General features: G+C 39.6%; 2 protein-coding genes and 1 long non-coding RNA gene across 13 annotated transcripts; 1 reads left to right on the plus strand and 2 right to left on the minus strand.

Moving 5' to 3' along the window:
• Window positions 1-1432: 1432 nt before the first annotated feature.
• On the minus strand, window positions 1433-3152 carry LOC129352783 (uncharacterized). 2 transcript variants are annotated; one of them, XR_008604937.1, is made up of 4 exons: window positions 2849-3151; window positions 1942-2025; window positions 1694-1832; window positions 1433-1583 (listed from the first exon to the last, which is right to left on the minus strand). It is a non-coding gene; the product is annotated as an uncharacterized LOC129352783 (long non-coding RNA). The 2 variants fall into 2 exon arrangements; XR_008604936.1 differs by having other exon boundaries at window positions 1694-2025; window positions 2849-3152.
• Window positions 3153-3637: 485 nt separating this feature from the next.
• asns (asparagine synthetase) lies at window positions 3638-13703 on the plus strand. 10 transcript variants are annotated; one of them, XM_055021906.1, is made up of 15 exons: window positions 3669-3730; window positions 3818-4282; window positions 4536-4658; window positions 5239-5422; window positions 5551-5806; window positions 7028-7265; window positions 7352-7537; window positions 7605-7706; window positions 9048-9175; window positions 9310-9436; window positions 10212-10318; window positions 11714-11814; window positions 12239-12320; window positions 12403-12558; window positions 13133-13703. In XM_055021906.1, exons 4-15 carry the CDS (start codon window positions 5385-5387, stop codon window positions 13340-13342), a joined length of 1731 nt encoding a protein of 576 aa, XP_054877881.1. In that variant the 5' UTR covers window positions 3669-3730; window positions 3818-4282; window positions 4536-4658; window positions 5239-5384; the 3' UTR covers window positions 13343-13703. The 10 variants fall into 10 exon arrangements, with proteins under 10 accessions (XP_054877883.1, XP_054877885.1, XP_054877880.1 ...); XM_055021908.1 differs by lacking the exons at window positions 3818-4282; window positions 4536-4658 and adding an exon at window positions 6068-6102 and having other exon boundaries at window positions 3638-3730; window positions 5551-5729; XM_055021910.1 differs by lacking the exons at window positions 3818-4282; window positions 4536-4658 and adding an exon at window positions 6532-6554 and having other exon boundaries at window positions 3638-3730; window positions 5551-5729.
• A 3633-nt stretch (window positions 13704-17336) lies between these two features.
• On the minus strand, window positions 17337-21052 carry tac1 (tachykinin precursor 1). Its single transcript, XM_055021919.1, has 5 exons — window positions 20664-21052; window positions 19571-19673; window positions 19457-19480; window positions 18005-18061; window positions 17337-17915 (listed from the first exon to the last, which is right to left on the minus strand). Exons 1-5 carry the CDS (start codon window positions 20778-20780, stop codon window positions 17869-17871), a joined length of 348 nt encoding a protein of 115 aa, XP_054877894.1. The 5' UTR covers window positions 20781-21052; the 3' UTR covers window positions 17337-17868.
• Between the last annotated feature and the right edge of the window lie 1246 nt (window positions 21053-22298).

Genomic DNA, 22298 nt, shown 5'->3' on the forward strand with positions numbered 1-22298 from the left:
ATCTGCATGGCAGCACACAGCAACTCTGCCTGAAAGCATTCGATAACACTGTGTGATGCATTGTCTTATCGCAAAAAATAAGATTAAAAAAACTTGTGTTTTGTGACGTGGACTGAATCACTGACCCACTAATAACTGGTGGTCACATTCTTAAACTTTATCAGCACAGACACACATGTATTCACATGTAAATGCTCATGCCACACATAATGCTTTGTTCACAAAGAAATATATTTCATGCCTGACTTATAATACATGAAGGGAAACCCTGGGTTGGGGTCAGAGGGCACAGAGTGGAGTTTTGGCAAAGTGACCGCCAGGTTCTTGGCCTCCCGAACTGAAGCCCTTCTGCTATGAGCTGATGGCTTCGTTCAGAAGGCAGCAGCTCTTGGAAAAGAGCTGCTGCTGTAAAGAGAGACGCCACGTCTCTCTACGTGGCGTCTTTGAACTACTGGCTTCCTCCACTGTTCAGCTCACTGGGATCTCCGAGCAGCAGAGATGTTTCTGGATTCTTCTCTGGATTTCTGCCTCAAGACAATCCAGTGAACGAGGTCTACAGACAATTCCTTTGATTTCATGCTTGGTGTTTGACCTTTGACCAGCACGGTCAACTGTGGGACGTTACACAGATGGATGTGATCCTTTCCAAATAAATTCAGTTAACTGAGTTTACCACAGGAGGCTCCATTTAACCTGTAGAAACATCTCAAGGGTGGTCAGAGGAAACAGTTCACTGGTAAATGGCTTTCTGTGTTTTTTGCAACATTCAGAGCAGTAATTATGAGGCACCTTGTTAAACAGGAATCTTTAGGAAAATATAGTTCAGCAGTTGGCAGGAGTTATTCCTGTTCCATTGACACCTTTCTGCATTTGTGATGACGGTGGGTTATTGATCTGTTAATTGCTAATTATCACGTTGGGATCTCAATGAGCAGTAATTTTTACCAGCAGTAATTTTTGCTCATGTTAATTTGCAACTTACTTTAGTGTTTCTAATTTCTGCCCTTAATATAAGTGATGGTTCCCTTTGGAACAGTGTTTGTGTGATGTAAAGCCAGCCTTCCTACTGCCCAGTTTCAGTTGAAGCTGAGTTTTAGGTAGGTTAACTGGTCAGAGTGGGAGTTGTGTGTTTCCCCAGTGTGCCTTTGAGCTGCTTTGAGATGGAGTGAGTTTGTCTCCGTCTTTCCTCATGAAGAGAGAGACAGGCACCAAGTGGACCAACGGGAACCGAGACAGTGTCCACGCCGGTACCGCCCCATGAGGAAGGGATATGCGGAAACTGGGTACATGTTAATATGTCACCATGAGATCAGATTGTGTAAAAAAAGATACATTTTCACAGGGCCGTGCAGAGACTAGTAAAGGGGCAGGTGCTCAAAAAAAAAAAAAAAGGGCACATCAAATCACATTTTAGGACAGAATATTGACAAAGTCACACAGCTCTCAGAGTTTAATTAACAATGATAGATTACAAAATTGTGAGACATACAATCAAAGAACATCTGCTTGGGTTGCTGTACTTGCAGTGGAGATGAAGACGGTTCATTCAGAAAAACAGAGCTGCATCAAACTTTAACGTGGAACTGCAGGAAAAAAACAAAAGCAAAAATGTAACTAATGCATGTCACTATGAGAAAAGACTACTCTAATTGTGTTTTAGTGTATTTTGTAAGTACAGCATTGGCCTACATACGGTGTACTTTTCTATGTACATTTTCTTCAATCTTTCCTCTTCTTTTTTTCTTGTCAGTTTCTCTTTTCTTTTTTTCCTCATTGTCTCATCTTCTCTGTGTTGAGTGAAGTCTTATTTATTTCAGTCTCTTGCCTTTTAACTGTTTAAAAACAAATTTCAAACTTTTAAGCATTTTTTGCTGTTTTGTTCTCTTGTTCATAGCAACAGTTTTCTGTTGGTCATGTCTTGAAGAATGTTAATAACCTCACTGTGAATGATTGGTACAGCTGACCCAGTTGGTCAACAACTTTCTTTTTTGTTTCTGACGTCTCTCTTTACGTGGCGTCTTTGAACTGAAAAAAGCAAAACAAAGAATTATGATCAGAACACTATAATAAACCACACTACCAATTCTTTACCCTTGTGTTTAAACCAATATGTTTTTCAGTCCATAGCATAATAATATTAATTTCAGAGAAAATGAGACCTCTCCTATGGAGTTCAATTTGTTTCACAATTATTCAATTAAAATACTAACCTCAATTAAATAATATAAAATTGTGATCAAGACATTTTTTTCAACAAAAAAAGTTTAACAAAAAAATTTTTTTTAAACTGAAATCACAATTTTTTATCTCATGACTTAAAAAAATTATTTGCAAAACAAACAAACTTATTTGCGCATGTCAGAAATCTTTGCTTGCTATTCAAAGTTTTGCTTGCGATTCTCACATGAGGTCTGGGGAGAGCCTAAAATCAAAACCAAAGATTTCTGATGTGTGCAAATAAAAGTTTATGTTTGCCCCTTCATTAATGACATGCTTTATTGGACAGAAACAGTTTGATTATTACATACATTATATCTATCATGGTAGTTCAGGATGAGTTATTTTAATTCTAAATGAATATCCTTGTTGGACTTTTATTTAAATTGTCCTTCAAGATACATTTACCTAATACATCATTCACCAAAGAAAATTAGAAAATCGGACATATATCCATATCGCATAAGTAATACTGAAGAATGACTACTGTCATTAACAATACAGGGAAGCTATTTAGTTACCTTGCTTTGCTAGCAAAATCATTAGCTAGCAGCTAGCTCATAGCACAACAACAGCCTAATGTCTGATGATAAAAATACTGGATCGATAGATAAGAACAGCTTTTCCTCACCTGTCTGTCTCCTCCCGCTCAGTTTATTCAGAGAAAGGCGGACTTAGAGACTTATATTCTCTAAGACACCTGTCTTGTTATATTTCATTTCTGCTTAAACCGCGACTCCGTGCTGAGGGAGAAACGATACAACATTTAACGTTTCCCGTTATCTGACAAGTAGCAAGCCGACTCCAGTGTTTTCACCAAAAATAATTTTTTTCAGTTCACCAAAAGCTGTTTTGTAATCTGGAACGTCGCTAGCTTGAGCTCCGCACTTAGCCGCCTTATCTCACCGCGCAAGAGGCAAGTGCGTCGTGCGTCACGGGCAAAAGGTCAAAGGTAACAATGTGACCGGAGGACTTATTGTGTTGTTTTTCTTGCAAAGTAATAATAATAATAATAGTAATAATAGTAATATAGTAATAATTGTAGTACATGTGTAAGAAAAAAAACAAAACAAAAACAAAAGGGCACTTGGGGCCATGGAGCAAAAGGGGCAGGTGCTCAAGCCCCCAAAGCACCCCCCTCTGCACGCGCCTGCATTTTCAGGTGATGCAACATAACTTTTTGTTACATGGTGCTTGCGAGACGTGATGGATTTCACAATAAAACACCATTCGAGAACCTTAAACCCTGGATTCGTCTGAATTAGGGAGAAACTCACTCACTTCACAGCTGACTTTTTATCTAGTTCCTCTTACTTGATCGGTTTTTGTCAAGTTTGACATGTAATTTCAGTTCCGTCTTTCTCGTTGCTCACGCACTTTTATTTTGAAAAGTCAACCCACAAAGCCCTGTTCCCCTCCTGTCGCTTCAGCAGCAGCTGCAGCCCGGTGTTATGCTGTTCCATCACTGAGAGGAAGTGTCAGAAGATTGTTTTGGATCCTCGTACAGTGAACGGTATGTTACCTCTCCTCGCTGCTGTTAATGATGTAAAGATTCCTCGAAGCTGAATTTCTGCAGTCGGTATGAATAGTTTCTGTCAAGACTTTAGGTTTAGTTTGGTGAACTGAAGCCGTTACATGAACAGCCTGCTGTTCACTTCGCCGCAGCAAGACAACGAAGAGGAGGACGAAGATAGTGAGGAACGTGCATTATGAGGAAGGTGCAGCTGTTTCCCCAGCGGGTTCATGGATGTGTTCCACTTCAGAATCAAGTGGAACCCTGAGTAAAAGTCGAATCTGACTTGTTTTCACAGACAAAGTTCCACTTCCGTGATCTCATTGTCTCTCCTCAGTTTTTTATAACCGACTTGAAATTGATCCATCCAGTTCAGTACCTGCTGAACCTGCACTGAGTGACGGGCGAGGGCACACCCTGGACCGGTTACCAGGGCAACACGGAGACGCACGACATGAAACCATGCACACACTCACACATAAGGATAATTTGGAGAGACCAGTCACCCTGTTTTTGGTCAAGGGGGAGCAGAAGTACCCATAGAAAACACAGGTATGCTCAGGGAGAACATGCAGGAAATAGATTCCCAGAAACATTCCGGATAAAAGACAATTCACAAAAAAAAGTTTTTCCCACTTTACTTTAAAAGTCCTGAAAAAATGGAGAGCAGAGTTCACTGCAGAGTCTTTGTTTACATGGTTTACCAGCAAATTTGTCTAATCAGACCGGAGCTTCTAGGCCACCATGTACACATGCTGCACTCTGTCCATCTCTGAGGACTCAGTCTCTCTTCTGCCACTTTTAGGACAAGTTTAAAGCTATGGAAGCAGGTCACCGGTTTGTCCTTCAGTTAGCTGATGAAGTGGAAGCAAATGGACATCCCAGCATCCTCAGAGCTCTGACAGACCAACATATGGAGCTGTGTGAGGTCAGGGACATCAAGCAGACTTCTGCTGGTTGAAAAATATTTCCACTTTCCTTTGTGGACTGATCTGACCTGTTGATTCCAGTTTTCACCTTTTGTAATTCTTTCACGGAAGCCTAGAAGGAGAAACCATACTGTGGCTACCTTTGATGGAGGCAGCAGCAGTTTTAAATCCAACATTAAGGAAGTACAGATTCATTCACACATAAAATCTGAAGCTTATTTAACTTTATCTAGTTGTTATTGAACACAAAACATGCATAGAATTTACAAAACATGCATAGAATTTTTTGGTTGGGTCCACCCAAAAATAGTGGAAGTTTTGATGCAGTTAATGAAAAAGGAAAAACAGACTTTTTTGTTTTATTTTATATTAATCAATGTTCCCATGTTGATTAATATGCTAACATGTTGGTGTCACAGTTGCATTGCAGCAACCAGGGCTTTGTCTTTCAGCATGGAGTTTGCATGCTAAAAGACCAGCATGCAAACTAGATGTTACGTTCTCTCCAGGTCTTCCCACAGTCCAAATACATTTGTTAGGTTGATTGTCCTCTCTACGTTGTCCTGGTTGTGTTTCCAGGTGATGAAATCTCAACATGTCCCGCTTCTTGCCCAGTGACCGCTGGAGATGGGCACCATCTCCTCGCCTATAGCCAGGAGAAGCAGATATTGATATTGATAATTGAAGGATGTCATCAATACAAATCTTCAGATTGATAAAAATGCATGGCTGTCTGTGGCTCAAGAGATTTCTTTTGCAGCTGGTGGGTTCAAAAATGTGAACTAATAAAACTCTTCCTCTTCAGTGTTGGATTCTTTTTGGACGGCTCAGACTTAAAGAGTCATGATATCTTTTCCGAGCATTTCTTGTTTTTCTTTCTTTCCTGTGTAGGTTGAAGATGTGTGGCATCTGGGCTTTGTTTGGCAGCGATGAGTGTCTGTCGGTTCAGTGCACGTCTGCTATGAAGATCGCTCACAGGGGCCCTGATGCTTTCCGCTTTGAAAATGTCAACGGTTTCACCAACTGCTACTTCGGCTTCCACCGGCTGGCCATTGTGGACCAGCTGTATGGTATGCAGCCACTACGAGTCAAGAAGTTCCCTTACTTGTGGCTCTGCTACAACGGAGAGATTTACAACCACCAAGCAGTAAGACAGCTATAAAAATGCTTTTATAAAACCAGGCATGACAAACCAACCAACACCATGGAATCTGAAAACAGACCACAGTTTGCTGTAACAGAGTTTGCTCTCCACCGATGATCCCTGTCAGTAGCTACTAGGGTTCATTGCTACTAAATTATACCACAGTTATTGTTCGTGGAATTGTAACACACTGATTAGAACATAAAGCCAGTGCATCTGAGGCACAGAGGGATTTATTTATTTTATTTATTTTTGCAAACTCAGAAGCTGTAGACTTCCAGGCATCATGCAATCTCCAGGTAAGTTCAAGAATGGCACTGGGTCACAAAAAACAATGTTTTGGAAGTTGTCTGATTTTTTTTTTCTTTGTTTTTCAACTGAATTAGGACTATTTGGCACCAGTGAATCAAAAAATGATATCCATTTTTCTCAATCAGGTCAGGTTTTTATTTTAATTTGATTTTCGTAAAACTTGATCTTCTGACTAAACTGATTACATTTTTGTGACATTATTAGTTCATTTCTGTTAATATTTCTTTTTCAAAAACAGGTTTTAGGAGAAAAAATGTTTTCTATCAGTTTATTAATTAAATATAAACTTGTAAATTGAATAATAAACAGTGATGAAGGTCAGTGCATGTGAATTGAGCATAATGTCTTCCTTATGTAAAATTCTCTCTCTTTCCTGTCCTGATGGAATCTCTCCTCCTGCTCATCTCATTGATCAGCTTCTCAGCAAACCAATCCAGATGTGAGAACAAGTCATGTATTTTGATGTTCATGTTGCTCCATAAGTTCAGAAAGTTGACCTGATTGAGCAAAACCAATGTTATTTTGGATTCAGCTCATCAACATAACCCTAAAACAGATGAAAAACCGCAGACAATATTTTGGTTGTTTACCAGTGTCACTAGAGAGTTGGAATTAGTTTTTAAGACCAATCAGCAGTACAGTTCAACACATATGCATTTGTTATATGGTAATGAAATATGCATTCTAATGGTGAAGTACCCCACCATTAGCCTGTGAAGCAGTGGTTAATGATTCTCATGCCTTGGTCTAACAAGCTAATGGACCCAGACTGATCTGTTGACTTGCTAAGAATGGGATGTCTTTAAAGTTATACTTCTGGCATTTGTATGTTTTTATATGTATTTTTAATGTTTGCAGATGGTTTTGATGAGCGTAAATCACAAACTCTGCCACTGTTTTTTGTCCTTTCAGCTGAAGACAAAGTTTGACTTTGATTATCAGACTGAAGTAGATGGTGAAGTTCTGCTTCATCTGTATGACCGCTTTGGAATCCAGAAGATGGCTTCTCTTCTGGACGGAGTATTTGCTTTCATCCTGCTGGACACGGCCAACAGAAAAGTCCACCTGGGGAGAGACACGTACGGCGTCCGGCCGCTCTTTAAGTTCCTCGCTGACAATGGCTTCCTTGCAGTCTGCTCAGAGGCCAAAGGTGCTGGGTTAGCTTAGAACAGTTACCTGAACGAACTGGTGAGGTTGTCTCAGAGAACACGAGTTAACTTGTACTTCTGATTGTAGGCCTTGTAGAGATCACCCACTCCATGGAAACTGCTACCAGCATCGTTCCCTTCCTCCCTGGCCACTTTGAAGTCTTTGACTTGAAGCTGAACGGCAAAGTTCAGTCGGTTCAGCTTGAGCAGTTTCACTGCTGTACCAGAGAGCCGGAGCACGCCCTGTACAATATGGTGGAGGGACTGTCTTCAGGTGAGAAACTTCCTCTACCGACTTCAGTTTCTGACATACTATCTATAATCAAACCAATGTGTTCCAGATTTTGGGGAGGAAACGGTGAAACGCAACATCAGAAGTCTGTTTGAAAACGCTGTGAGGAAACGCCTTATGGCCCACAGACGCATCGGATGTCTGCTGTCAGGTAGCTGCTGCCATTTGAATCCGACAATGGTGATATTCATCTCATGCATGATGAAACTGCATGAAACTGCACCTACGTTAAAAAACGTAGGTGTTCTAACACCTACGTTTCTCTTAATGATGATCATTTTCTGGTTGCAACTAATAAAAACATGACATTTTAAATTAGAATATTTACATCTGACCAGTAAAAAAATGCAATTCTACAAGAAGAAATGTGGGCTTAATGAAAAGTATGTTTAATACCTGCTTAAAGGTATTTTTAACCTGACAAATGAAACTCATCAAGATATTCTAATGTATTTAATATGACTGTAAATTTAAAAATGTAGTTTATATGATTATTTCATCCATGAAGAGAAAATGCTTTCCAAAGCTGGCTCAGTCTCACTAGACACACCCAGATCTGATCGAAAATTAATCCAGACTCAAGAAATCATAGAACAAACACAATAGGGTGTATCCGCACACCAGCCCTGTTCAGTTCGCTTTAATCCAACTCAATGGTTTGCCTAGAAAGTTCGGTTTGTTTGTGAAAGTGTGAATGTGTAGTCGAACTCTGATGTGGACCAAAAAATTTAACTCTGGTTCTTCTATAAACTTCGGTCTGGGTCCAGTTGAAGTGAAATCTGGTGTGGTTAGAATGCATATATGAACACCAAGCGAACCAGAGAGCGCTCCAAGCGCAGAAAGTGGACTACAGCACAGGGCATTCTGGGTTCTCCAGCAGGACAAAAGTCTGCACACCAGCAATTAGACCCCTGAGTGGTTATAAAAACAGAATGATTTTGTCAGGTCTTGACTAGTCTGACTGACATGCTGACCTTAAACAATTTAGAAATACCTAAAATGTGCTGAAATAAAGCAGAGTGGGTCAGAATTTCTCCACTCAATTTCTGTTTAACTAAGAGCTGCTAGCTTTGGGATGCAATTGATTTTTTATATAGTGTTTATATTTTTTATATAGTGCTTTATATAGTCTGACTATATAAAACACTATATAATTAGAGTTTTATTCATGAATAAAACTCTAATTTTAAAACTGGTTTTCTGTTTTACTCTGGTAATATTTGTTTTGCGTTCAAATTTATTTGATGACCTGAAACTGTAGTGTTTTCAGACAGATTTATTTTATTTCTACTCAGTGGAACAGAAGTGACATTTATTTTAGTACAAACATAAATCACATGTGAATGAAAGAAAGAAAATGAAAGAAATCTGTAAGAAAATACTTCTCTCAGTACTAACAGTGTAATAAAATTGACCATTTTTGATCATTCAATTTTTTTGAGAGAATGGTGGTGCAAATGGAGTCATTGCTGTTGTGTCGTCTGATGGTCAGGCGGTCTGGACTCCAGTTTGGTTGCGGCCATACTGCTGAAGCTGTCCAAAGAGGAGAAGCTGCCGTATTCCATTCAGACATTTTCCATCGGCTCCGAGGACAGTCCTGATGTCATGGCTGCTAAAAAGGTCAGCTTAGCAATTTTTCAACTTAAATCATCTGTGGTTGATTCATGGAAGAAACTTTGGTGTACTCTCCAATCATTAAATGTTTAAATTCTGATGATTCCAGTGAGCCACTGGTTTGTTCTATGTGTTGTCAGGTGGCTGCTCACATCGGCAGTGAGCACCACGAGGTGCAGTTCACCACAGAGGAAGGAGTCAAAGCTGTGGAGGAGGTCATCTTCCACCTGGAGACCTACGACATCACCACTGTTCGAGCCTCTGTTGGTTAGTGATGGCTGGCAGCAGACAGAACCTCCCGACTTTAACCAACAGCTGTTTGAGTAAAATGAACGTCGTTCTTTTATTCTATGAACTACTGACAACAACTCTGAAATTCCAAGCAAATATTTAGTATTTATTTGCAAAAAATGAGAAATTGTCAAAACAACAAAAAAGATGCAGTGCTTTAAGACCTCAAATAATACAAATAAAGTTCATATTCATTTAGAAACATCAATATTGATGTTTTAACTCAGGAAGAGTTCAGCAATCAATATTTGGTGGAATAACCAGGATGTTTTCAATGGGGTTCAGTACAGTAGACTTTTCATTTTTGCCAGAGCTGTATATCTATAAATATCTTTGCGATGTGTGTTCAAAACAGTCAAGATATTGTTTGTTTCCAATTTTTGCACATCTTGTCATCCCTCAGTAGAAATGAGTCAAAAAGCCGCTACAGATCAGCCTAGAGTTGGTTTCTGTTTTCAGGGGAATCAACACCCAGACTGCTAAGAAAATAACTTGTGGCTGTACATTTCTGCAGCCTGGAGAGTTTACTGATGAGACTGATGTGCTCACAATTACCATATTCCTCTTTCCACCCGAGTGACTTTTTTGAATTGACCTTGTATCCAGTGAGTCATGGTGAGATCAGAGGGCGACAGATGGGGTGTGAACTGCTCCTGTTGTCTAACCACTCCTTAAAAGTCATATTGTAACGTTTGAAGGCATTGAAACAGTAAAAGTAAACTTGCTAAGATTAAAGTTTCCTCCCCGGCAGGGATGTACTTGGTAATGAAGTACATCAGGGAGAAGACAGACAGCGTGGTGATCTTCTCTGGAGAGGGCTCTGATGAGCTGACTCAGGGTTACCTTTACTTCCACAAGGTAGGTTCTCCAGGAAGCTTTCTGTTACACCACCAGCCTCCAGCTCTGATTCTCTGTCTCGCAACTGCATGATGAGATTTCTAAAGTATTCCAGGTGAGGTTCATCATTCAGCTCACAAATGCTTCACATGTGATTTATGTTTGTACTAAAATAAATGTCACTTCAGTTCCACTGAATAGAAATCATCACAATCCAGTCCAGAATCATGTTATGTTGTAACCAGAAGTATTATTAGTAACTCAGTTGTACTTTTATTTACAGTTTGAATCTCCAGTAGCTATAAAAAGCATTCACCGCCTTCATAATTTATCCTTTTATTTTACAAATTAATCATGATCAACAAAATGTGACTATTTTTGACTAAAAGAAATACAAAAAAGACTTTTTGACATCAAGGTGAAAATTAACTTCTACAAAAATAATGATGGTTAAAAAAAATAATAAATACCATAAAATAAGTGACAAATACTAAATACAGTCACTATTTAGTATTTGTCCCTCTAGCTCCGTCACAGCAGGGAGTCTATGTGAATCGCTTTCAGTCACTCTGCTCATCTGAACGCTACATTTTTCCTCCATTCTTCCTGCTGAACTCCTCCAGCTCTGTCAGGTCAACTGTGAGCAGGTCTGGACTTTGACTAGGCCACTCCAGAACCTCCTCCTTGTTGTTTTCAGACCGTCTCTGTGTATGTTTAGCTGGAAGCTTCAGTTTGACAAATGTTCTCTGAAGCTGAAGCACTCTGGAAGATAGAAACTGACTGTTTGATTTCCTAGCATTCATTTGACCTTTGTCCTTTCAGAGCCTTCCAGGAGCTGCTGCCACCATCATATTTCACAAAAGGATTGTTATGTTTGTGGTGATGTGCAGTGTTTTTGTCCTCTAAAAACAGCATCTTAATAAAAAAATCGCATCAGCACCAAAGAAGTTTCTTCCTCCTGACCATAGAGCCTTTAGACAAACATACTTTAGTCCAGCCTTGATGTGAGTTTTCCTCACTTCCTCATCGCCTCTCTCCCATAAAAAGAATCAATGGTTGTCTGCAGACTCTCTCCATCTCCATCTGCTACAGCTTGGAGCTCCTTCAGCATAGTCATGGTAACCTGGTGTCCTCTGTTTCTAGTCTCCTTCACATAGACTAGTGCTCAGGTTGTGAGGAGATGTTATGGACTTTAGAGATTTAATTTTTTGCACCCATCCTCTGACTGATACTTTTCAATAACTTTTTCTCCATTATTTTCTTTTGTTTCTCCAAAAAGCCAGATTTTGTTGTCGTGATAGCATAAAAAAAGCAAGGGGGCAAATACTTTTTATAGCCAATGTAACTAGCTGAGCTGTGAAGGCAGGATGTCAAATTCAGCTGAGTCTTTGCTAACTGGGCTCTTTCCTCCTCCAGGCTCCAAGTGCCAAAGCAGGAGCAGAGGAGAGCGTCCGCCTCTTAAAGGAACTCTACCTGTTCGATGTTCTTCGTGCTGATCGGACCACCGCTGCACATGGGTAAGACCTGCCACACCTCCACTATGACTCCACACTGGAACCATTTAGATAGACAATGAGCAAACTTTATGCTAACTGAACATAGCATCCGATCAGTGTAAGAACCCCTGGTTATAGTCGTCTCCATCAAACACTCTATGGTTCTGGACAAAGAGAAGAAGGGGATGTACTTAAAGGAGCAGTATTATGTATTTTCCAGGCACACTATGCTACCTTAAGTTGTTATAAAAATGCTGTAAATATCAATCTGTCTCTTTAAGAAGCTCCTGCTCTTTTTTGCCTGTAGTATAAAATGGGATGATTCTCCTTTACTAACTGACTTCTTCATGGGACTCTACCACATGCACAAGAAGCATGTAATTAGCATGTAATTCTAACTAGTTGAATGAAAACAGTTAATAGAAACACATTTCTGTTTTTTCAGCTTGGAGCTTAGAGTGCCTTTCTTGGACCACAGATTCACAGCCTACTACCTTTCACTTCCTGAGGAGATGAGAACTCCTAAGGTCAGTTCCTCAGTTGCTCCATTCTGTGTAGCAGAAGAATCACTCTGCTGCTTTGATGAAGCTGCTTGACCTGTATGAGCAGGACGGAGTGGAGAAACACCTCCTCAGGGACTCTTTCAAAAGCCTGAACTTGATTCCTGATGAGATCCTGTGGAGACGGAAGGAAGCCTTCAGTGATGGTATGATGTCTGAGAAGAAGTCCTGGTACACCTACCTGCAAGAGCATCTGGACTCTGTGGTAAGTGTGAGTCTAGCAATGCTGACAGTGAACCAGCTAATGAATAGCATCAGGTTTATGTTGAGATTCACTTCACATCATCAGTCTGTTTTTTAATAGTCTGGAAAAGAAAATGTCTGCTAAACTCACTGCTGTCTCACATTTCTCATTAGCTATTTTTATAAGATAAAATTTGCTGTGATTTGTTGGACTGATCCCTGCCTTACTACGATCACGATGTTCTGTCTGCTCTGTGGCCACTCATGTCGAGTAAACATGTTCTATTATGACTGGGTCTGTTGGGGTCTGTTGGAGAAGCTCTGGAGATTGTTCTACATAAGAGGATGCTTCTTCTGGAGACAGCAATATAACAACATGCTGCCTTCAGTCAGAGGCTTCTGTAGCAGGCCTGTAATACAGAGATCAGTCCTGCCCACAGCCACCAAGCACAACAACTGAAGAAACCTGAATGACATGAGCCACTGCAGCATTTAACAGGCTCATTGACTGCCTGCAAGGCGGGCGAATGCTCAACAGGAAGTAGTTTCTGAACCTGCGCCAGCCCATACTCTAACCGGTCCAGTGTGCTCCCCAGGTTAACAACAGCCAGATGGAGAAGGCTAAGCAGACTTTCCCCCACAACCCTCCCAGGACCAAAGAGGCCTATTACTACAGACAGGTGTTTGAGAAGTTCTTCCCGGGCCATGCCCAGTGGCTGCCCCATTACTGGATGCCTCGTTGGATCAGCGCCACTGACCCGTCAGCACGGACCCTGTCCATCTACAAACCTGACAAACATCAGTGATTGGCCGGAGCTTCTATGTGTTTCTGCCTATTATGTCAGGCTGTTATGCCTGTCAGAGGTCAGCTGGAGACTGAGTTGACTTTGGGACCCCACATTCTCTGCCTTTAGTCCACAGCTGCATAAGCAGCCCATGATGCTGTGTAGAAGCTCTAAGATAGCTTCAGCCTTCAGATTTTGTTCATTTTTCTACCATTTGTTGCTAGCGCTCTGAGGAACAGCGTAGTGGTCTCCGTTAGTCCATCTGTACCTAGAACCATCCAGCTCACCCTCTGTTGGTGTGGAGCTCCTGGCAGCTCTGCAGTGTTCGGTTTATCTGATGTTCACCACTGGAGGTCTGTTAAATAAAAGCAAACTCCATGAATCGTCTCAGGGTCCTCTGTCAGCCTCTGGTTCTTTGTCATGCTGGTATATACTGAGCATCTCTTTCTACAAGTTGCTTCAAAAGCTTAAGAAACATCACACAAAATCTAAACCATCAAGTGAAGAAGTTAGTAATTGAACAGCAGATGGGTAAGGATCTATGAGAGAATCAAAATGTAAAGTGAGATAAAGTTACATTATAACTATGTGCTCCATTTAAAATGTTTTTTCATATTTCCTTATCAGAAATACTCAATGTAGTCTATGTTACTTTATAATATACAAACTCCGTATAGTGGCTGACTTGAGCGCTCTGTTCCATTCAGCATGGCTAAAGGAACATCAGTTGTTTTGGGATAATAACACTGGGTTACAAAAAAATGTTTTTTTGGAAGTTGTCTATGTTTTCAAATGAATTAGGACTATTTGGCACCACTGAATTCAAAAATGAAATTTTTTCTCAATCATATCAGGTTTTTATTCTGATTTGATTTTTGAGAGATCTGATCTTCTGACTAAACTGTTTACATTGGAACATTATCAGTTCATTTCTGTTAATATTTCTCATCCAAGAAAGGTTTTAGGAGGAAAAAAATGTTTTCTGAACTTTTATTAATTGAATGTCACAAACATGGATTTCTATAAATTGAGTAATAAACACAAGGAATCTTCCTTGTGTAAAATTTTTCGTCTCTTTCCTGTCCTGACGAAATCTCTCCTCCTGCTCATCACTCATTGATCAGATTCTCAGCAAAGAAATGTGAGAACAAGTCATACATTTTGATGCTCATGTTAAATGATAAAAGCAATATAGTCTCTCTCATCCAAAGATATATAAAAAATGTTCCTCATTTATCCAAATTTCTAAATCCAGCTCAACAGCTTGTAAGATATGCGAGCAGATCACCAAAAAAATCCATAGTTTAGAAAGTTGACCTGATTGAGCAAAACCAATGTTAGTTTTGGATTCAGCTCATCAACATGACCCCAAAACAAATGAAAAACCCCAGGCAATGTTCTGGTTGTTTTGAGAAAAGATAGAAATGCTTGGATTTCTCTCCATCTCTTTTCAGATAGGTGACTCAGTTAATAATTTTCTTTATTTCTTATATTTGTCTTATTTTTCTTTTAATTGTACAGATATTTTTACTAAGCAATGGATCTGCATATTGGGAATCAAACTTATGACTCGTGGTAAAAACCCAACAACACTGGCTTGTATGAAACATGGGGGGCCTTACTCATGAGTCAGCTCTCTGCTATGCATAAAACAGTTCTCAAGTGTGTGAAGATGTAATATAGCACATCTTTCTGCATCCATTAATCCAAACCGGCCCCAATTTACGGGTCGTGCCAGGAAGAAATGTTTTAATTTAAATGGGATTGCTTTGAAAGCAACTGGTGTTCCAAGAATGGACACCAGGGGGCATGGGTGTCCTTTTTATGAGCTGAGCAAAGCATCCAGCTCCATCACACTGGAATACTGATGTGTACCGCAGCAGGCCTAAGGGCCTTCAACTCAATGCCCAAGGGGCCACTGTCCTGCTAGGTTTAGATATGTATGCTCCAATACACCCAAGTTCGTGAATAAGGTCATCAGCAGGACTCTGGAGAACATGAGTAAGGTAATTCAGCCTTCCATTCAGGTGTGTTGGACCTGGAACACATCTAAAAGTTCCTGATCCAAGTTGCGACACACAGTGTACTGCACACTGTCTCTGAATTCACACAAAGAGCCAAAATCTCATATTTCTTTACAAATGCAAGTCTTTAGAGATGGTTTCACTCTGCAGTAATCAGGATTCAGTAAAGATGGGAAACTGGTTCATTTCAACACTATATAAACCCAGTGTTGTCCATTCTATTAAAGCTACTGCAGTTCAGATTGGTCAGCATATGTCTGCTTGTTCTGATAAGAAAATTCTAGGAAATGTAAGAAACCAAGGTTTTTTTTTCAGGTGAATCAGTGAAATTGTTGGGGGCTTGTGAACATTTGAAAGGAATAGTTAAATAAGCCTACCTGATCCACAGACCATTAACTCCAGAAAATTATCTTCAACATGAGTTGTTGAAGGAGTGATGCAAAGTGCATGCTCTGCTGTTGAATCCTGCTACATGTGACACCTCCTGTCGTGACATATTTAATGGAGTCTATAGTTGGGATGAGGAGGATGGTCTTGCTAACCTTCTCCGTAACTCTTCCAGCTGTTCTGCTTTAATCACCTCACCCTGTCACAACCTCCAAATATGTTCAGGGTATCTTATGACTCATATGTTTTCTTTAGATTAATAAAGATACAGTGATAGCTCTCTCTCCTCTCTCAAGAATTGTGTCTCTCCACTCATCTCCATGTCTCCAAGGTTCTGGCATCTGGACCTACAGCTTCTAAACCCTTCATAGCTGCCCTCACTTTCACCTTGTTAATTCTGCGTACTTCTTTTTTCCTTGTTCCTCCAGCTCTTCTCGTTTTTGTAATTCATTCCCCAGGGTGCTCTTTCTGTCATGAACCACTAAAACCAGCTGCACATCGTTTCCAACTCCATCTTCCTGCTGAGTTATTCAATAAAAGAACTAGTGTTTTTTATGCTGCCCAAAATCAGTCTGGACTGAAAGAAAGCAGTAAGTCAGTCTACGAACCAGTATACAAATTTGAGAATGTGACTACAGGGACATAAGAAAATAAATTTTTTAGACCTAAAGACAGTTTGTGTGGATTAAATGGGCAGAAATCACAACTATAAATAAAATGTATTGAAGATGTATAGCAGAGTAACAGCAGGAAATCAGCAGCTAGTTGTTTCAGTGTTTTGTGCCCAGCAGTACATTTCACTACATTAACACTGGGGTCGCACTGCGTCACTTTCAGTGTTCAAAGACTTAGACAAAGACTTGCTGGACCTATGCAGCTTTCGCACATGACACGATTTAGCAAACCAATTCAAACCAGCTGATGTGTAAAACTCGCCTGGGCGACAGAGTAATAGAATCAAGGTGGCGCGTATTCGTAGAATTCGGCCCGACTCTATCTCCTTCTACAATCCCATAAAAAGAAGATGCTACTGAAAACATTTCAACTTTTCACCAGTTAACATAATGATTAGGAACTTCTTGACTAGATTCTGTATTAATTTATGTATCTCTATTGTAATAAACAATAAATTTATGTCAGGACTTGACTGCATTAAAATAACATTTGAGCTCATGAAATATTTTTATTCAGTTTGAGAATATTATTAATTTAGAAATGTCAGTTATTTCAATTAAAACCTAACTAAACTACTTCAATTGACAAGGTACTGACGCTTGGTAACTAAAGAGATTTTTTTACCTTTCTGTTTAATATTTCAAATGTTTGGTTTAATTTAGTATAGCCCTTCTTTATTTACTGAGAAGGACCATATTATGTTTCTCTTTTTCACTATGTGACTGTAATAATTATAGACATAACAGTGAAACCTAACTGATTGGTGGTATTATACCACTATATTGCGTTTATGTTTGCAATGACTTGTTGAATTTTCATTTGTAGCTTGTGCAGTACCGTTGAATACCACCTGAGTTCGCCCACCCCACCTTCATATTCTCCCCCCACCACAATATAAAAATCACACGACTTGAAAGTTGAAGCTCAACAATTACAGAAAATAATTTTAATATCTGTTAATTCACTGCAGCACATATTTATCCAGTCTTTTCGCACGGTGTAAGCAAGTGGAAAACGTGACAGTCCCTAGAACATGAAAGCAAATGTAAGAACATCTGTGTGATGTATTTCTACAGTAAACAATTGCAAATAAACAGCTACGAGGCACAATGCGGAGGAGTTGGCAGTGCAGTTTTCAGCATACCCCTGGAGGGTAAAGCTCTGCTTGGGTAGTCCACTACAACATACAACATTTGTGTCATGGCAGATGGAGGAAAACTCTCAGAGATCACTTAGAACATTGAGAATGACAGCTGCCCCTACTTTCCTTACACCTCCAGTGTACCTTCTGCTGGGACAGATGAAACTGGCACAGACAGAGCACTGCTACATCACGACAATGTGGAAACAATCATTTTTATTTGGCTAACAACAATACACATTTTGAGAAAAACAAAGCCAGTTGGGGACTCATCAGGTGGGTGAGGAATGATGAGCTGAGACTGAAGCAGGAGTTGCCACTTAGCGCCGTTGGTCGTTCATCTGTATTGTACTCCATTCGTAGGACTCTGCAGGAGGAAAAGAAGCAACTGATTTAGAACGGGTGAGTTAGGCTAATAGCCTGAAGATGATCAGAGCATACAAGAATTTAGATCACCTGGTTCTTCTTGGCTCCGTTTTCCCATCAGGCCAACAAACGAGTTGATTTTGTGTCCTGTGGAGGAAGTTTTAAAATTATAGATTATCGAAGTCCACTAGTTTTACTAAGCTTTAGACTAGAGGCTGGAACCCAGCAGGTCTTGGATGGTCGGTTTTTCTCATGTCTGGAATTTCAGAAATAGATCTGGATTATGTCCTCTGATGGAGGCAGAGCTTTTTCTCGAGAAAGTAAATCAAATGTTACATAACTTTGTGCTGGGTTATTAATTTAATTTTTATTTGTAACTGCAGCATTCAAACTTCTCCTTCCCTTTAGAAGGAGCTATTTATTACGTCAGAATTTAATTCTGATGTAATCACTCTGTAGTGTCAGAGTGAAGTTCATGTGAACCAGAACCCAAACTGAAAGCTGTTCTTAAACATGTCTGCAACATAGGGATACAAATATGCTGTCAGTCTGAGTGGAGGGCTGGGATACCATCGGTTCCTTGGTGCTGAAACAGAGTGAGGAACTGTGTTTCTCACTCTGCTTCAGAGTGAGAAACACCAAAAAGAGCTTCATGGGGATTCTGTATCCCTCCAAAAAAGACATCAAAATTTGCGTTTCGCTGATTAACTGACTTAAGAACCGATGCATTGCTCAGAAGTATAGAATCAAGTGAAAATCTATGTTGCCTCATGTGAAGGACAACCAATTCCAACATGTCCTTGAGGACTTTAATCTCTGCATTGTCTTTCACTCTAATGATGACTGACATGGTCACATTTGGTAAGTGGAATCAATTGGATATATATTAAATTCTGCTCGCTCTGTTACATCAGTGAGGGGGTGAGTCATTCAGAAAAAGGGAACCCTACCTCTAAAGACCCCCTGCTTGCTTTAGTACCTTTAATGTCTTCTGTTTTTCCCACAGCTTTGGACCACCCTCCTAACTGACCAATTCAGGCATTAAATAAAAGAGATGTATTCAGAAAAAAGTCCTTCTGTAGAGCAATCTGTGCCGGTTGTTAGTTAATTAAACCCTGAAATTGTTTTCACCCACTCCATCTGAGCCACAGCAATAAAAACCGTTCAGTCAGTATTGCTGTGGGTGAAATATGAGAGAAATTTCTTTTTCTCCTATTGTGTAAATCTGAATAGGTGAACCACTGCGGTTTTACAGTGGCTCTGGTTGATTTAATACAATAGAAATCAGTTAACTCCATAATGCCATTAATACAAGCCAGAAGGAGAACTAAACATGTCTTAATGCTTTTCAACCACAGCACTGAACACTGCAGACTACTGATATGTCAGAACATCTTTCTATCACATCTTAACTTGTTGAAATTTAGCATATTTTACTTCCCCACTACTTTCACAAACAGGATTAAACAGTCACTACTAAAGTATCAGCATGACCATTATTCTCTTAACAGGAATACAGAAAGTCCATATACGGTGACTTACTTTTTCTGGTGATCTGTGGGTTTGCTGTGGAGAGACAAAGTAAAAGGAAAGGATTTCATAAAAAGCATGATTAGGATGTGAAGCTTGTGGTGAATAAAACGAACACGTTCTCACCCATAGAACGCTTTCCCATCAGACCGATGAACTGGTGTGGCCGCGGCTTTCTCGTCATTCTCAGGAGGATTTCTCTGAATGGGTCATTGGAGAGCCAGTGATCCTGAGCAGATGGGGGAGAAAAAAATCTGTGTAAAAATCCATTGATATTGTTTCCCAAGAGTAACATATTAAGAAACTGCCTTGACTATGTGTTTAACTGCAATTAACCTAAAACACCCGTGAGATTAAGGATTCTTTCGTTCACTCTTTATACAGTTTAGAAATTGCAAGTGTCAGCAGTTGTTTCTATTTTTATCTTAAGATCTATTACTCTAATATACATTAGCTCTGAACCTAGGGGCCACTAATGGCCCGTACACTAAGTTGTAATGATTTACTGTGGGCTCATTCATCTGCAAAATGGCCCCAGCCTCCAGTTACGGATGGGGGAGTGGTGGCTCGGCACAATTCCAATCCACAATGTCAAAGTCAGGACATGTGATTTGTGACTGGAATTTATGTAATTCCCAAATTTGGAAGGTTTAAGATCAATCTGAATTAAACTAAACAGATTTATTCTGTTAAAATTTAAAGACCACTGACTTGTTAATATTTTTTTATTATCTTCCGTGTCCCCAAAACAGACATCTGATTAGAAAAGGAAAAATAGGTTCTTATTGTGTCACTTTATCACTGCAAAATGGACCATTTCTTTTCCCAGTAGGAAATAAAGATTTGACTATAGCTGCTAGAATTATTATACTAATCAAGACAAATTTAATCGTGCACTAAAACTGACTAATCAGGATACAAGATGATGAATAATTCTGTTTTCAGAAGGAAAACAGAGATCTGATTAAATGCTTCCTTCTTCAATATTTGCGGGTAAAGTAAAAGGAATACAGAGATGTTACTCAAAATACTTCTTTTGCAAAATATGGCAGGAACATAACAATAACTAATTGATTTTTACTTCATTTGACATTAATGTTAGTCTTTCGTGAGACAAATTCAGAACCTGACACAGAACCTATTTAAAAAATTGTACAATTCAGTAACAAAGAGACACATATGGGCTAAATAACAGAACTTAAAGTGTCTGCAGTGCTACCTGAATCTGGTTACTGCTCGTCCAGTAGTCAGCTCCTTCTTTTGGCTCACCATCTTCGCAAAAAACCTGAGAAACGGCAATAAGCGCCATTAAAAGTGGCAAAAATAAAAGCTTCATGGTGCCGACGATGTTTTTTTTTTAGTTTCCAGTCACTGTAAGATTAGATAAAAGCAGAAACTATAACAGAACTAAGTGAAATGTAACTATAACAGAGACTTGCTGCGCTGCTCTTCTCAGCTCAACACTGTTTAGTCCATAGCTCGTGCGTGTTTGCGTCAGAACGCTGAACTCCTGTTTCTGTTTCCCCAAAGCTCTGCGCGCTCAGACCCTGCACCAACTTCTTGTCTTGTGCGCCCTCCTGTCAAGACAGCCTCGCGGACGTCCCTTTATAGCAGCTCGAGCTGCGTTGCTTAGTAACGCTGTTTTAGTATTGTGATTACTCGTTGAGGAGTTTATGTCGTGCATCAAATTTATACAGTAGATATTTCCAAAGTACGTTCCAGTTGTCACGAGCTTTTATATCATAAATATGTGACGTGATTATGAAACACCTGGATTTTACTTTCTTCAGTTCTGCATAGTTATTTGATATGGTTTCTCCTAGACTATTTCTACTGTTGAAATCTAGACACATTCAGAAAGAGAAGCCTGATGTAATTTCCTGGTCTGCACCTTTTCTGGCCTGTGGCCAACTGCAGTCTTTACACAAGTAGATAGATGTAAGTTGAATTTTAAAGTTCATATAGGTTTGGTTATATACTTTTCTACAATGTACTCTTTTAAACTTTGTAAATTATGTTTTTTGTGACATTTTACTGTAATAAACTAAATCCCCTCGAGGGGTTAATAAAATAGATGTCTGATCTAATTCGTCTAATCTTCCTACCAATTTGAATAAAATTATGATTTGCAGACTCATATTTCTCAAACTTAAAAAACAAAATTAGTTATATTTATTAAAAGACAGAAAATGTGCCTCTTTGTAATGTGACAGTCATGTAAGCATTGACTGATGCAGAGAGCTTGACATAATTCTACTAAAATGCTATGTTCAGTCGGAAGCAGCCTGGACGTCACTGAACGACTACAAATCTGGAGCTTTCTCAGGGATCCCGATTTGATCTATTGTGTTGCTTAAATACTTTAACGCTGAAGGTTTCAGTGAGAAGTTTAAATACACATTAGCATTATGTGTATTATTTTTATTGATTGAATCTTACCCTTTTTTGCATAACTTCAAATTATACAACAAGAAACTGGAAATATTTGGAAAAGCAAGATCAAAGTACCAATATCTGCCTAAATGGTAAACAGTTTGTATTTCCACGGAGTGTTATCAGGTCCAGAGGACCCCAAAGCTTTCACACTACAGTCTTTCACGATTCATACAGTCACATGCAATTTTATTGTCTGCTTTTCTATAAATGCTTAGTGAATGAGTGGGAGAGATGGATGGATGGATGGATAGATGGATGGGTGGGTGGATGGATGGATGGATGGATGGATGGATGGATGGATGGATGGATGGATGGATGGATGGATGGATGGATGGATGGATGGATGGATGGATGGATGGATGGATGGATGGATGGATGGATGGATAAAAGGCTAATCTGATTTAGCTACTGGACACAG

The sequence above is a fragment of the Poeciliopsis prolifica genome, unplaced genomic scaffold (assembly GCF_027474105.1).
Source record: "Poeciliopsis prolifica strain line A6 unplaced genomic scaffold, Auburn_PproV2 SCAFFOLD080, whole genome shotgun sequence".
Lineage (NCBI taxonomy): Eukaryota > Metazoa > Chordata > Actinopteri > Cyprinodontiformes > Poeciliidae > Poeciliopsis > Poeciliopsis prolifica.

What these genes read in the sequence shown, in the direction of transcription:
- asns (XM_055021905.1), top strand. Translation starts at nt 5,385, where the DNA reads ATGGCTGTCTGTGGCTCAAGAGATTTCTTTTGCAGCTG. An exon ending in AGATTTACAACCACCAAGCA is followed by an intron (nt 5,807 to 7,027) that starts GTAAGACAGCTA and finishes TTGTCCTTTCAG; the next exon opens with CTGAAGACAAAGTTTGACTT. An exon ending in CGGACCACCGCTGCACATGG is followed by an intron (nt 11,815 to 12,238) that starts GTAAGACCTGCC and finishes CTGTTTTTTCAG; the next exon opens with CTTGGAGCTTAGAGTGCCTT.
- tac1 (XM_055021919.1), bottom strand. Translation starts at nt 20,780, where the DNA reads ATGAAGCTTTTATTTTTGCCACTTTTAATGGCGCTTATTGCCGTTTCT. An exon ending in CGAGCAGTAACCAGATTCAG is followed by an intron (nt 19,674 to 20,663) that starts GTAGCACTGCAG and finishes CCATCTGCTCAG; the next exon opens with GATCACTGGCTCTCCAATGA. An exon ending in CCCACAGATCACCAGAAAAA is followed by an intron (nt 18,062 to 19,456) that starts GTAAGTCACCGT and finishes CTTCCTCCACAG; the next exon opens with GACACAAAATCAACTCGTTT.